Source organism: Perca fluviatilis, chromosome 12 (assembly GCF_010015445.1).
Source record: "Perca fluviatilis chromosome 12, GENO_Pfluv_1.0, whole genome shotgun sequence".
Classification (NCBI taxonomy): Eukaryota; Metazoa; Chordata; class Actinopteri; order Perciformes; family Percidae; genus Perca; species Perca fluviatilis.
In genome coordinates, this window is record NC_053123.1 from 12,732,343 (window position 1) to 12,746,785 (window position 14,443).

The window sequence follows — 14,443 nt, forward strand, 5'->3', positions numbered from 1 at the left end:
ATTGTCATATGTTTACCTCCAAGATGTGGACACTTGTTTTTTCAAAACTGAATTGTCTCACCTACTACAGTAGGTTTTTTCTTAAGGTTTCTCTTAAGATGGACATTTTTCCTTGCCTGAGCACTATACTTTGGGGCGTTGCAAGAAATATGCTCAGCAAAGAGATTTCCCACAGTTCAGTAAAATTGCTATGGAAATTCCATTGATGTTTTTGGCAAATCAAATCAATTTTAATCCAGACTGTGGTTGTTCAGGTTTTAAGGTGTCAATATCTAAAAAGTTCAGAGTTGAGGCCCAGTTGCAAAGTAAACGTGATCTGAGAGTTGAGAGTATCACGTACAGTAGGGTAAATCATTAATATGGAAGGAGACAATGGGCAGGTGTCATATGATGAACTTCACCAAATTCTGTAGAGACTCAAAATGCACTTTTGGGATGAAACCTAAGTGTGGTGGATGGGTCAACGATGCAATACGTCCCTTCAAGGCACATGGTGCTTGGAGCGGTCCTCTCAATGACCTCCCCAATTGGTGTATGTTTGCCATTTCTGTATCGTGATCCAGCGAGGCCAAGCTCTGGGGATTTTTGGGTCAGTCTTATCACAACTCTGTTTTTATTGATGTTCTTCTCCCTTGCCACAGTCGGAAAATGGAAGAGGGAAAATACTGAAAGTATACAGCATGTGTGTTTGTGAGAGGTGTAAATGTGGAGCTGATTATGATGGAGTCTGTATGCATAAAGACAAGAACATTATTGCTGTTTGGTTTTTCGGCTCATTCTTGCTGGAGAGGAAAAAAAGATCATTCTGATTTTAAAGGGAAAATATATCCAGTTGTAGAGCTATTGTATTGAATACTATATCCCATTGTTGTGTTCAGAAAGTTTTATGTAACATTGCATTTTAAGTAACACATTCCTGGAAGAAAAAGGGTTCTGCCCTAGCACAGTGCCCAACATATTTGTTCTTGCTGTCATTTATGTCCTCAGATTGTGTTTGTGCTCCAGCTCACCCTGGTAGTGTAAGCAGCCTCCGGGTCGTCCTCCAGGACTCGGGACAGGCCGAAGTCTGACACTTTACACACCAGGTTGCTGTTGACCAGGATGTTTCGAGCTGCCAGGTCTCGGTGAACGTAGCCCATGTCTGACAGATACTTCATGCCCGAGGCGATGCCACGCAGCATGCCAACCAACTGGATGCCTGTAAACTGGGCATCGTGTTTCTAAAAGAAAGAAAGAAAATTGAAAGGAAGAAATAAAACACGAGGTACACACGGCCACACATTTAATATATGATATAACACAAAAGGAGTCTGACCTTTCTTTCTATTTGCATGAAATGAAACCTTTCTACATAAGTAACCGCAGCATTTTCATTAACCTTTAAAAACCACCTTTGACATTCTGTACCTCATCTTCATGGTGATATACCAAAGCCAGAGAGACATTACATACATTACTGAAATGCTTTTTTTTTTTAATCAGTCCAGTCCAGTTATCCACCACATATATGATGCTATTTATTACATATGGTGCACATATTTATCATACAATGGCTTCTGTGATGACCAATGAAAGCCCTTTATCTTGAGTTGTATGACCTGATTTTTGTGTCATTTTGTTTGGATTCGTTATAAGTATCCATGACTACGCCCAAGAGTCTAAATACAGTATTTCAAGACTACAGTACTCCTCTCATTTTAAACTATCAACACTGATAGCTTAAAATGCTTAAATGGATACATACAGTGCCTTGCGAAAGTATTCGGCCCCCTTGAACGTTTCGACCTTTTGCCACATTTCAGGCCTCAAACATAAAGATATAAAACTGTAATTTTTTGTGAAGAATCAACAACAAGTGGGTCCCAATTATGAAGTGGAACGAAATTCATTGGCTATTTCAAACTTTTTTAACAAATAAAAAACTGAAAAAGTGGGCGTGCAAAATTATTCAGCCCCTTTACTTTCAGTGCAGCAAACTCTCTCCAGAAGTTCAGTGAGGATCTCTGAATGATCCAATGTTGACCTAAATGACTTATGATGATAAATAGAATCCAGCTGTGTGTAATCAAGTCTCCGTATAAATGCACCTGCTCTGTGATAGTCTCAGAGGTCCGTGTAAAGCGCAGAGAGCATCATGAAGAACAAGGAACACACCAGGCAGGTCCGAGATACTGTTGTGGAGAAGTTTAAAGCCGGATTTGGATACAAAAAGATTTCCCAAGCTTTAAACATCCCAAGGAGCACTGTGCAAGCGATAATATTGAAATGGAAGGAGTATCAGACCACTACAAATCTACAAAGACCCGGCCGTCCCTCTAAACTTTCAGCTCATACAATGAGAAGACTGATCAGAGATGCAGCCAAGAGGCCCATGATCACTCTGGATGAACTGCAGAGATCTACAGCTGAGGCGGGAGACTCTGTCCATAGGACAACAATCAGTCGTATACTGCACAAATCTGGCCTTTATGGAAGAGTGGCAAGAAGAAAGCCATTTCTTAAAGATATCCATAAAAAGTGTCGTTTAAAGTTTGCCAAAAGCCACCTGGGAGACACACCAAACATGTGGAAGAAGGTGCTGTGGTCAGATGAAACCAAAATCGAACTTTTTGGCAACAATGCAAAACGTTATGTTTGGCGTAAAAGCAACACAGCTCATCACCCCTGAACACACCATCCCCACTGTCAAACATGGTGGTGGCAGCATCATGGTTTGGGCCTGCTTTTCTTCAGCAGGGACAGGGAAGATGGTTAAAATTGATGGGAAGATGGATGGAGCCAAATACAGGACCATTCTCGGAAGAAAACCTGATGGAGTCTGCAAAAGACCTGAGACTGGGATGGAGATTTGTCTTCCAACAAGACAATGATCCAAAACATAAAGCAAAATCTACAATGGAATGGTTCACAAATAAACATATCCAGGTGTTAGAATGGCCAAGTCAAAGTCCAGACCTGAATCCAATCGAGAATCTGTGGAAAGAACTGAAAACTGCTGTTCACAAACGCTCTCCATCCAAACTCACTGAGCTCGAGCTGTTTTGCAAGGAGGAATGGGCAAAAATGTCAGTCTCTCGATGTGCAAAACTGATAGAGACATACCCCAAGCGACTTACAGCTGTAATCGCAGCGAAAGGTGGCGCTACAAAGTATTAACTTAAGGGGGCTGAATAATTTTGCACGCCAATATTTCAGTTTTTTATTTGTTTAAAAGGTTTGAAATATCCAATAAATTTCGTTCCACTTCATGATTGTGTCCCACTTGTTGTTGATTCTTCACAAAAAATTACAGTTTTATATCTTTATGTTTGAGGCCTGAAATGTGGCAAAAGGTCGAAAAGTTCAAGGGGGCTGAATACTTTCGCAAGGCACTGTATTACAATGAAAGCATATGGATGTAGATCCTTCGTAATAGGAAAATCCTTAAGATCTCAAATGGATTTTTTAGCTCAACAAAATGTTTGCAAACTTGTTAGATGAAGCATTCTACAGACTAGATGAGATATAAACAAAAACCATATTTTTTTCTGTTTGCATTGGCAATCGGGAGCGTTCACTAGTTTACACCAACGAGTGTTTGTGAGTAAGCCTATATCTATATACCTATATATATACATCTGAATGGGCAAGAAATACAAACAAAGAAGACAGAAGGAGAGCCTGAGATGATGAAATACCATTAGACAGCTGACAACGTTGATGTTGATGTTTTTGCTCAGGGTTTGCACAAGGCTCCATATAGCATGTGACTGAGTAGTTTGTCTGTGTCTAATTGGATTTCTATCCATTGCTCTTTGCATGCACTAGTTTGCTCTGTGTTTGACAAAGACCGCATAATTTGTGAGATGAGTGTAAGATGAGTGTGTTTTCCTTTGAAAAACAAACGGGCCCACCTCACCTCCCACTTCGTCTGGAGCAATTAGTGGCCAGACCACCTGGCTTAGTCACTTCAAAGCTTTGCAGATTCAGAATATGGACATAAGCTACAATACATGAGCTATGCATTTGCATGTGTGTGTTTGCACATATGACACATTTTTCAATGATGAAGTGCAGGCCTCTGGGAAAATGTCAGGAAACAACAGCTACTCCTCCTGCATGTGTCTGGATACTGTGCAGACACATGTGGAAAAGGGCTAAAACAGGCATCAGTACTCATGCTTCCATGCCAGGGCTGTGGCTTGGCTGTTGTGCTTTGGCTAATTTCAGCAAGGCAGGTCAATTCCTCTTTAAGAGAGGGAGGCATTGTAAGAATCAAATTCACTCCTGGCCTGAAGAACAGCGGGGATACAGTTCATAAAAGCTTGTCATTTGATAAGCCCTGTATAGAAAGGTTAGCTGAAACTGTCACAACTGCTAAAATGCTCAGGTACATACAGTGTTTACTGGAATCGATAGAGAAGCCTTAAACCTTTTCTTTAAACAAGTGTAGAAATTTGCCACAGGACCAAATTTGTTACTTTCATAATAACAATAAGACTAAAAAAGTATAATACATGTGTGAAACTGGCATTTATTATTACAGTATTTTCTAATATACAAGTTTATTTTTTAAATCAATGTCTGTTATTTGATAGCATCCAGAAAGAAAGATTTAATCTTTAGTCAATGATTGAAAGCAGAAAACAGCATGTTGTTTTTTAACAGTCCTGCACTTTTAGGGTAAATAGTTTGATTTTTCCGTGTTTTTAACAACTGCCTGAACCAAATCAGTGTTCAGCATTTTGTAAATGCAAGCTTTGTAGACCATTGTCATTAATAAAATGTAAAAGCAAAGATTTACTGTACTGCTTGACAGAGTGAACTGATGTGTGATGTTTGTGTTGTACAGGTGCAAGACAAGACATTTTTTTCAGAACATTAAGGTGTTCCCTGGTGTGGGTTCCTTAATCCTCAGCTAGCCATTGAGTTTGTGCTCCCCCAACTTCCTCAGGGTGTGGACCACTAAGATGCATCATGATATCCACTCTAAACTCCAAATGTGTGTATGTGTGTAATACTTACTCTCAAGAAACTGTCCAGGGATCCGTTCTCCATGTATTCTGTAACAATCATGACCGGTTTACCTGTGACAGAAAGGGAAGTTTCAGTATTGGTTACATCAGTTGTATCGCAACTTGAAAAATGACTTATGTTTGCTGTAGTACAGAACGACCAGCCAAAACACTCCACCATAACAAAAGACGCTCATAGCCCAACATCGTATTAATTTCAGATTTTTATTCTCTGAAACTGGCAAAGTCATAGGGAGTCAACAGGGAGGGCTGTAACTTGACTAAAAGTAGACATACATGGGTCCTGATAGGGACCAGGTTGAGCTCTTTTTTCTCTGTCTCACACACACACACACACACACACACACACACACACACACACACACACACACACACACACTCAGCAGAATAAAATTATCCTAGTCATAGTTTAAGGGTCCCAGCAGGTCAGCTGTCAAAGTGTGACATCTTTATTTCTTTATTTCCGTGAAAGATCTGGTTGTAAATCCACTCTGCCTGCTATCATCTGTACCTGATCAGAATACAGCCAACACAAGGTTTATTACAGGGGGAAAAAGAAAAAGAAACTCTTTAAGAAACCTTTAAATCAGCCATTGTTTCAGCGCCAGTGTCAGGACTTGTTTGTGTCCCAGATGGCTTTGTTCTCGCTGCTTCATCCTTACCACGAGCCGTATGCTTCTTCTCCATTTTATTCAAATTAATGTGCCCTCCTCCCTCCTCCTCCTGTTCTCTTTCAGTCCCGACCTACCTATTCTCTATCATCCCTGGCTCTCTTCTCCCATCATCCCATCCTTCCCTTTTCCTTCCATCCCTCTTGCATTTATTAATGTGATCCCTCCTCACATCTGGTAAGACACTGACTTTTTTCCCCCAGGAATGACACAGGCTGAGTGGAGAGGGTGACGGAATTAGTTGTTTAAAGAAACAAATATATTACTCTCATTGGAAAAACAATAAACTTTCCATTAGTAATGATGGAAGCTGCCTGACTCAATATCTTTAATTAAATCAAAGCAGATCTGGTGTGAATTACAATTCCAAATGCCCCTATGAGTCAATCAGATGCTGACAAAAAAACGTCCAATTTGGCACAACAGACAAAATAAGCCAAGAGTAGGTGAGTTAAGTCAGGGTTGTAGAAATTGAAAAAAATAAACTTTACTTTCATAAAACACTCACCCAATTTAAATAAAAACTTTTTGCTTCTCAATTTTACCCTCATATAAGTTTTTCACTATGACATAAGGTTTCCTGCTTTTTTGCTACTGTAAAAAAAAGAGTTTTAACTCTCACAACAGCATGCATTTTCTCAATATAGTTCCAACACTTTCACTCCACTTTTACTCCAACACTCTCTTACAATTACAGTAAAAAACAAATCTCTCATTATTCAAACACAGTCACAGCTACAGTTAAACACCCTCCACCCACACCCCCCCATCCCTAAAAGGCTGTGATAGATCGCTCCGTTTACCAGGGGACGGCTTTTATAGTTTCAGACGGGAACACACACACCCTGTCCTCCCTCCTGTCCTCCGCCCTCTTCCCTTCCCGCTTTCTCTCTATTCTCAACTTTGGCAGCAAAGATAAAGGCCCCTAAACCCCTTTATTCTGTGAACACAAGTGTGAGTGTGTGCGTGTGTGCAAGTGTGGGTGTGTGTGAGAGAAGAGTACATACGTGTGTGTGTGTGTGTGTGTGTGTGTGTGTGTGTGTGTGTGTGCATGCCTGCAAATATGCAGCATGTGAATCAGCCAAAAGCAGCAGCAAGGTAAATGGGGTGTGAAAGTCTCAGGATTATTAAGAATTAACAGGAGCAGCTTAATAAATCACCCTACAGCTGTGTGTGTGTGTGTGTGTGTGTGTGTGTGTGTGTGTGTGTGTGTGTGTGTGTGTGTGTTTGTGTAGGTGTGTGTCTGTGTGTCAGAGCATATCAAATGGACCTCCTAAAACTATGCCCTGCACTTATGCTGCTCCAGCTCATGCACATGTGTTCAGGGTATCCCTCCAAATCTCATGTACACACACACACACACACACACACACACACACACACACACACACACACACACACACACACACACACACACACACACACACACTACTACTGAATATTGGGCTTCCCCTATTAGTCTAAAAGCATCAAATTAAACCACAGTCTTGTGTTATTGTAGCATTTTTCACTGGCTGGACATTAATAGGAAGAGTGGTGTACTGTAAGATGTATTAGGCAAACAGTCTCAATGATGAGTGATCATACACATAAAAACCTTCACTTTCAGGATTTATTGTGTTCAAGACTGAATAACAAGGACGTTAGAATAATGCTGAATTCATCAGTGAATGTGCTTTCCTTGTGTGTCCTACGTTTTGATTCATTAACAAAAAACTTTTTTGTCATTTTTTTTTTATTATTATTTCATTGTAGGCCTATACAGTGTAAACAAAAAAATCACTCGTTGCTGTTTTTGACTATTACCAACCATCACTAAATCCACTTCCTACCATTTTATCTGATTCCCAGAATTCTCACAGAAAACGTTGATGGTAACTTCCATACATGATTTAAAAAATCCCACAATTTAATGTTTCATTTTTCCTTCTGAGAAGACACATGTAAATTACAATTTTGTAGCTTAAATTCTGTCAGTGGTGATTCAAAATGATGAATAATAAGTGTGTCTGAAATATCAATAGTTTTATTTATATATATATATATATATATATATATATATATATATATATATATATATATATATATATATATATATATATATATATATATATATAATTTTTTCTGATGTCTGCAACAACTATAACTTCGGAGAGAAAGCAACAGATAATTAATTATTAATTGACACAATATGTCCTGCTTGTTGCTCTTAGCACATTACATTTTGATTGCTCGGCAATGCTGTTTTCGATTAGAAGAAATCTTGTCGTGCTTGTAAGTTACTGAAATCAAATGACTAAAATTTAAGAGGCAGGGAGCAATTAAAGCATTGAGATTAATCAAGAAAAGGACAGATGAAGAAAAGGAGAACAAGTGAGAGAGGAATACTAAGAGGAACCCAAAATTGGAGACAATAAAGTAAGTGAAGTTCTGCATGTATTTTATTTCACTCTTTAGAATAACCACACTGGCAGAACTACTTTAAAAGCCCGGTGCCGCAGGGATATAGAGGCCAGGCGCATTTCTCAGCGACAAAGTTCAGACTCATTATTTCCTTTTTTCTGCAGTCATTCCTTTTTAAAGAGGCCTTCTGTGTGCTAATGATAGTCTTATAAAGAGGCCCAGAGGGGAGCGAGTCAGAGATATGGATTTATGGATTTATGCCTGCTTTGGACATAGGCTTTGATCAGAGCACATTGATCTGAAGAGATTTACACCACGGCAACTCAATAAAAGTCCTGCGCTCTTTCACAGAAGTGCCAGCCACTTTAGTGCCATTTGTCAAAGACAATGGCAAATCCGGAATCAGTAAAAAGACTCTCTTGAGATGCCGATTCTGTGATGGACTGTGAATGCAAAACATGTCTCTGTTCTCTCTTAATCTATCCTATTCAATTCTATTTTATTATATTCTATTTTATTATATTACATTCTGTCATTGTGCTTAAACTGTATTTGTTAAGCATTATTGCCAAGTGTTTCCCAATTGTTATTTAATTTGAAGTAACAATCATGGTTCTAAAAAAAATATATATATTTTTTTTTTTTAAAGAATACCACCATAATGTGAAATCTTGAAAAAATTGGAAAATTGAATCACTTAGATAGATTTCCACACAGTTAACTCCCTTCACTGTGACATTAAGTTATGAGTCATTGATGCACTTACTGCGTGTTACCACCCCCTCCAGCCTGATGATGTTAGGGTGGTCAAACTGTCCCATTATTGATGCTTCAGCGAGGAAGTCCCGCCTCTGCTTGTCTGTATATCCTCCTTTGAGAGTCTTGATGGCCACACAGATCTCCTTCTTGCTGGGAAGCTTCAAACGACCACTGCACACCTCGCCAAACTCACCTACGTTTAAGTAAGATAAAAATCATGGAAGATACAACAAAACAAAATGAAAAGACATTTTTTTTTATGTTTTTATCTCAAACATATACCAGTCAGGATTTCACTTATACCAGAAATCCTGCTTATAAACAGTGATCATTATTTAATGCTATAAATTTTTGTCTTATGATGATACAATGTAAAGATATACTTTATATCACTAAGAAATGGTCCAAATATTTGCCAAATTCATGAGAAATGAAGTTGTATATGCTAATAAGATAGCTGTGAAGTAATGACGATTCAAATTCTAATTCCCCATGTAACTTTTTTCATCTTTAATTAATTATTTATGGCTCAACAAGGAACTGACTCAATCTTTAGAAAAGCAAATGCCTTAAACTGCCATTTTTCAACCTGGTTCTTACTCTCATAGGCTAATTATGTTCAGTTAGAATATGGGTAATCTAGCTTTAAATGCCACCTCCATTGTAGATATGGGGGAAACACTCTGACAAATGGTATATCACGGAAAGCAGTGCAACTTTTCAAAAAACTTTTTTTACGCAAATAATTTGAAACGCTTGTCTTCGAGTCCAACCAAAAATAAAAATGTAAAATTAGCCCCCTGGATTAGCACTTATAGCTAACTACACAGGGATCTACTTCAGGACAACTTGGGTAACTAAACTAGTTGCTTGTCTGTATTTTCATACTGAGCCACTGCAACAGTCAAAACGATAAGCTATGTTCAACATGTCATCCATTTTTTAAGGATGTTTGAATTCACTTAACCCATGACTAGGTCAGTTTCACCATTAAAGAGTATTGCTTACAAGGTTAGCATGATACAGAAGTACTATAAATGCAGTTCTTGTGCACTTAATTAGAATAGCGGTTCAACTGTTGTGTGAGGTGTCATCATGATATACGATTTTTACAGATACAATGACCACTTAGAGTCAAAGATAAAGTGGCCGATCAAAGAGGATCTTGATGATTAGCCCTGTAATTACTTAACTCCCATTAATCAGGAAAGTATGTATTGATCTTGGCGAGAGATAACTGCATAATTATGTGGTACGACCTCTTATTACAGTAATGACACCATGTGTAGTAATAAACTTTGAAACTGATCCACCCCAATCCACAGTCCAAATAACAGCTCAGAGAGCGAAGCGATCTTTCAACTTTCCTTCACTGTCGTATTAAAACGCAGCGTGATTCAACATCCACTCTGGGAGAGAACAATTAGCATTCCTTGCTGGTGAGGGGATGTGCGTGTTTACCTCGGCCCATTGCCTGTATGTGTGTAAATGTGTGTGTTTTGTGAGTTCCACTAGGTACTGTAAGCTCTTGCGGCAGTCTGGCCACTTCAAAGACAGCCAGCCATGTTACAGCTGGTGACAGGCTGGGGATTTGGCTGCACTGTAGAAGACGAGTGGAATGTGTATATCTGGGTGTATGTGTTTCTGTGTGATTGTCTTTTACCCCATAATGTATATGCATATTGACTGTGAGATGATGTCAGAGCTAAGCCACGTGCAGATCTCTCAGAGTCCAGTACAATCATTTCCCATAGCAGCTCCGGATCAGAGAGCATGGGTCAAACCTTGGACTTGAAAGGGTCTGAAAGAACGTAAGCCAGAAAAATTACAACCTGTCTAAATACCCAATGCATGCCTGTTCTTCTGGTCTTCACCAGTGGATCCACGAGCCAGGCCAAGGCAACATTTTTTTATGTGGTCACTCTGAGAAAGAAGATCTCGGTCTAATAAGACTTGATTAGGGACACTCTTTTCCTGCTCTCAGTAGAGCTAGGCATCCCACTTTGATGTTAAAGTCTGACCAATGTAAGCAGAGCGGAACATGTGTTCTGTCTTTTAACACGCAATCACCGATTGGCAAGAAGATCAAAGTTTTGTTAACATGTTTGATGAAGACAGATGGGGATTGAGGCAGGGATGGAGAAAGAAGAGGTATGGTCTGTATTGTTTAGAAAAAAAAATCACACAGGTGGTTGGTTGCATTGAAGTTGTCGGACTTCACCTCTGGTGTTTTCTTCACATTTACTTGTTTTACAATAGATTTAAAATAGAGAGCTGAAGTTCCACTCCATTTCCGATCCAACCTGTGTTCCAATATCATACAACTCAATGTTTTTTGTTTTTCTTATTGAGGGTTTCATGCTTTCTAAAAGCAGCAAAAGGTTTCTGGGTTTTTCTGTTCATAATCTAAGATATGTTTGCATCTACTACTGCACTGGTTGCTAAAAGTTGATCACATTGGTATTTTTTCATTAGCACTCAAATGTAGCAACACCACAGTTTCTCTCAGAAGCAATTAATGTCAAAGCCTCAAGGGAGCTGTGCTTGCTGAATGCTAACAAAATAATCATAACTTTGTCTTAAAGGTATAAATTAACAAACTTGTCATTCTGCGCAGCACGGGACTATCCAAAGAGAGTTTGCCTCAAGTGGCTCCAATCATCTACTGTAACTCATAAAGTTTGTTTGGTTACAATTATGTGGTACTAAGTAGGATATAATACCTCCTGAACATGATTTCACAGTTGCTTTTCAGCATAGATAAAAATAGACTTATTGCACAATGTGATGTTGAACTTCATGTAAGTATGGAGACACACTAAAATAAATATACTTTGCCTCTGCAATTCACTGTGCGCATTAAAAATGTATAGTATACTGTAGAGTAGCCTTCTTCGGTGTGAACTCAACTGTGTGTGAGGGTATTAGGGTTCAACTGTTATTGTTTTTAGGAGGAAGTTAGTGGTATCAGTTATATATTATAGTTTTAATACAATATTTCCATTCATGTTTTCCATTAATTATATTTTGTCTCTCTTCTATATGCCTGCAACAGTCCTTTAAATGTAAATGTAATTAAACATGCATGTCTCTGTAATTGGACCATAATTCAAGCAAATCATGAGAAGGGATTCCCATAGATCAGTGTATTGATAGATTCTACAATGAATAAAAACACAAAGGCTTCATATTGGAAGTATCCACTGGCTTGTCTGTACTGCCTCTGATTTCTAATCAATAGGCCACCGGTGTATCATTTTACCACTATAGATATTCATATGCTTTGTGTCTGCTATGTACTATGAAAAATGCATTGTGGAATGTTGCGTAGTCCAGTGTGGAGTCAGGTATTAGACTCACAGGCCATCCTGACAGCTTTACAGTGTGGAGGTCTGGTGGGACTCTGGAGACCGGCCTGCAGTTATGCGCTGTGTGCTTTAGTCTGCATCTATTCTGCCTGCACTCGACATGAATCACAGTGCATTACCCTCTCATCTGCACTCCTGCTCAAGTTATCAGGGAGTACATGAGGAGAGGAGAGTAGTTTTACTGTTGCAATCATTAGACAGAGTTCAGAATTAGAGCACCAGGCAATCGCCTGTGGGAAATGTAAAGAATGAATATAATGAAGAAAAAAAAAAGATGAAGGAAGGAAAGAGGCAAGGTAGAAATGAACCAACTGAAGGTGAGCAGAACTACTTCTAATTTCACCATCCTCCCCCCCTCCATCATAGAGAAGGGCTGGAAAGAAGGGACCTCAAGCTGGGACATTAAATGCTTTCTCATGCCCAGCTGTGCAGTATATGGCACACAGTTAAACTAGCCTGCTGCTACGAAAATGTAGATATATGGGGCTCTACATGCACCTCATTTTTTTTCTGTATGTGGTTGAGCACTTGGTGTGTCTTTGTCATTTAAATATAGTGTGAACGACTAAGAAAGTAAAGTTACTGTAGGGTGAGATTTGGGAAAAAGAGGTCTGGACAGGAAGACACTATTTATTTCCATATTTCTATACACTTTTAAATGTGGAATTACTTTTTTGAGCTTACTATTTTCTGCACTGATAAACATTTCCTTTGATGACCCAAGAAAACCGGTGATCTGAGCCCATGTATTATAATTTACATCCCTACTTTATTCAGTAAGGCGATAGTTAATTGCTCATTTTAGCAAGAATTAGAAATATAATTAATTTCACCAAACAAATGAATGAGAGTTTATCATAGTCTGTTATTTTTCTAGAAAGTCACTGACACATAACTTTCCAACAGACTAGCAGCAATCGACACCTTTTTCCAAAAAATGCTAGAAATGAAATACAATTTTGCAAATAAGCTTTGGTCTTAGTTTGACTTTGCTTGCCTGAAAAAAACATGTACGGTGTCTCATCTGTGCATGCAGTGTGGTCAAGCATTTTTCTTTGTCCGTTCTCACCTGCTCCCACCACTTTGTCGATGGCGATGCAGGAGGCGTCCAGCTCCTTTGCAAACTCGTGCACAGCCTGGCTCGGGTCCTCATAGGTGTGGGGGTCCACGTAGGTCCTGATACCCGGCAGACGCACTGCAGCAGGAGAGAGCAGATTGTGTCAGCTAATGACCGTTTAAAACAATATGTGCCTCCTTGTGTGTGTCCTGTCCCTCGACCTTATGTCCTCTGAACATTTTAATGACTTTGTAAGGACATATCACATAGCTAGCGCTAGGGCTGGGCGATAAAACGATCTCAATATGGGATCGTGATAAAATTTGGGTTGATAACGATGATTAACTTGGACATATTTTACTCGATATAGATAGATCTAACAGCCTAACACACAGCAGAAATGAACGCCATTCCATTCCAGTAGGTGGCGGTAATGCGCACCAAAAGTTGTTTGCCAACCGCCAAAAAAACGTCAATGGAAGAAGTAGTTTTTGCAAAGTACATGCCCATTGCCTACACAGAGCATTGTATGAGTTACCGGCGGTGAAGAAAATGGAAGAAATGAGCGGAAGTGGAACTGAGGGGCATGGGCAAGAAAGCGACGTCGAAAGTGAACTTGCGTTATTCCTCCTAAATTGTTGACAAAAAAGGTAACAAAACATCAATTATATGGAAGTGGTTTGGATATCTCAAAAGTGACGAAGCGCAGATTAACACGGTCTGCAAAATATGCCGTCGGTCTGTGTCGACCAAGACGGGAAACACAACAAATCTTTTCCATCACTTAAAAAGGTACCATCCCAGCGACCACACCGAGAGTTTGAAAATGCGGGCCCATGTTAACGTTAGTCCGCCCACAAGTTTTGTCCAAAGTCCTAGTGGTTCTCATGCTGTTAGCAGCGTTAGCGGGGCTGAAAAACAACAATCAATCGTGTCGTTTTTTGCGACAATTGCCCCATATGAAAAGCGATTAAAAGATGTTTGCTGCCCTGCCAAAAGTAATGTGATAGTAGTCACAGCTTTTTGTTTTTTTTACATTTGCATTTACATTACTAACTTGTACTGTTTTGTTACGGCAGATAAAGCATGTTTGCACAGTTAACTGTTAAATTATGTTCTATTTTTTATGTTAATAAACTACATTCTAAAGTTTAGCTAATGAACCCTCTG

General features: G+C 39.2%; 1 protein-coding gene across 7 annotated transcripts in view; it reads right to left on the reverse strand.

Moving 5' to 3' along the window:
• The window catches only part of epha3 (eph receptor A3), a 107,301-nt gene that overhangs the window by 23,058 nt on the left and 69,800 nt on the right, over window positions 1-14,443 (reverse strand). For all 7 annotated transcript variants that reach the window (XM_039817405.1, XM_039817400.1, XM_039817399.1 and 4 more), the window contains 4 exons: window positions 13,286-13,411; window positions 8,856-9,041; window positions 5,005-5,066; window positions 1,011-1,220 (listed from right to left, as the gene is read on the reverse strand). In XM_039817405.1, coding sequence (XP_039673339.1) covers window positions 1,011-1,220; window positions 5,005-5,066; window positions 8,856-9,041; window positions 13,286-13,411 — 584 coding nt within the window. The remainder of the gene's footprint in view (window positions 1-1,010; window positions 1,221-5,004; window positions 5,067-8,855; window positions 9,042-13,285; window positions 13,412-14,443) is intronic.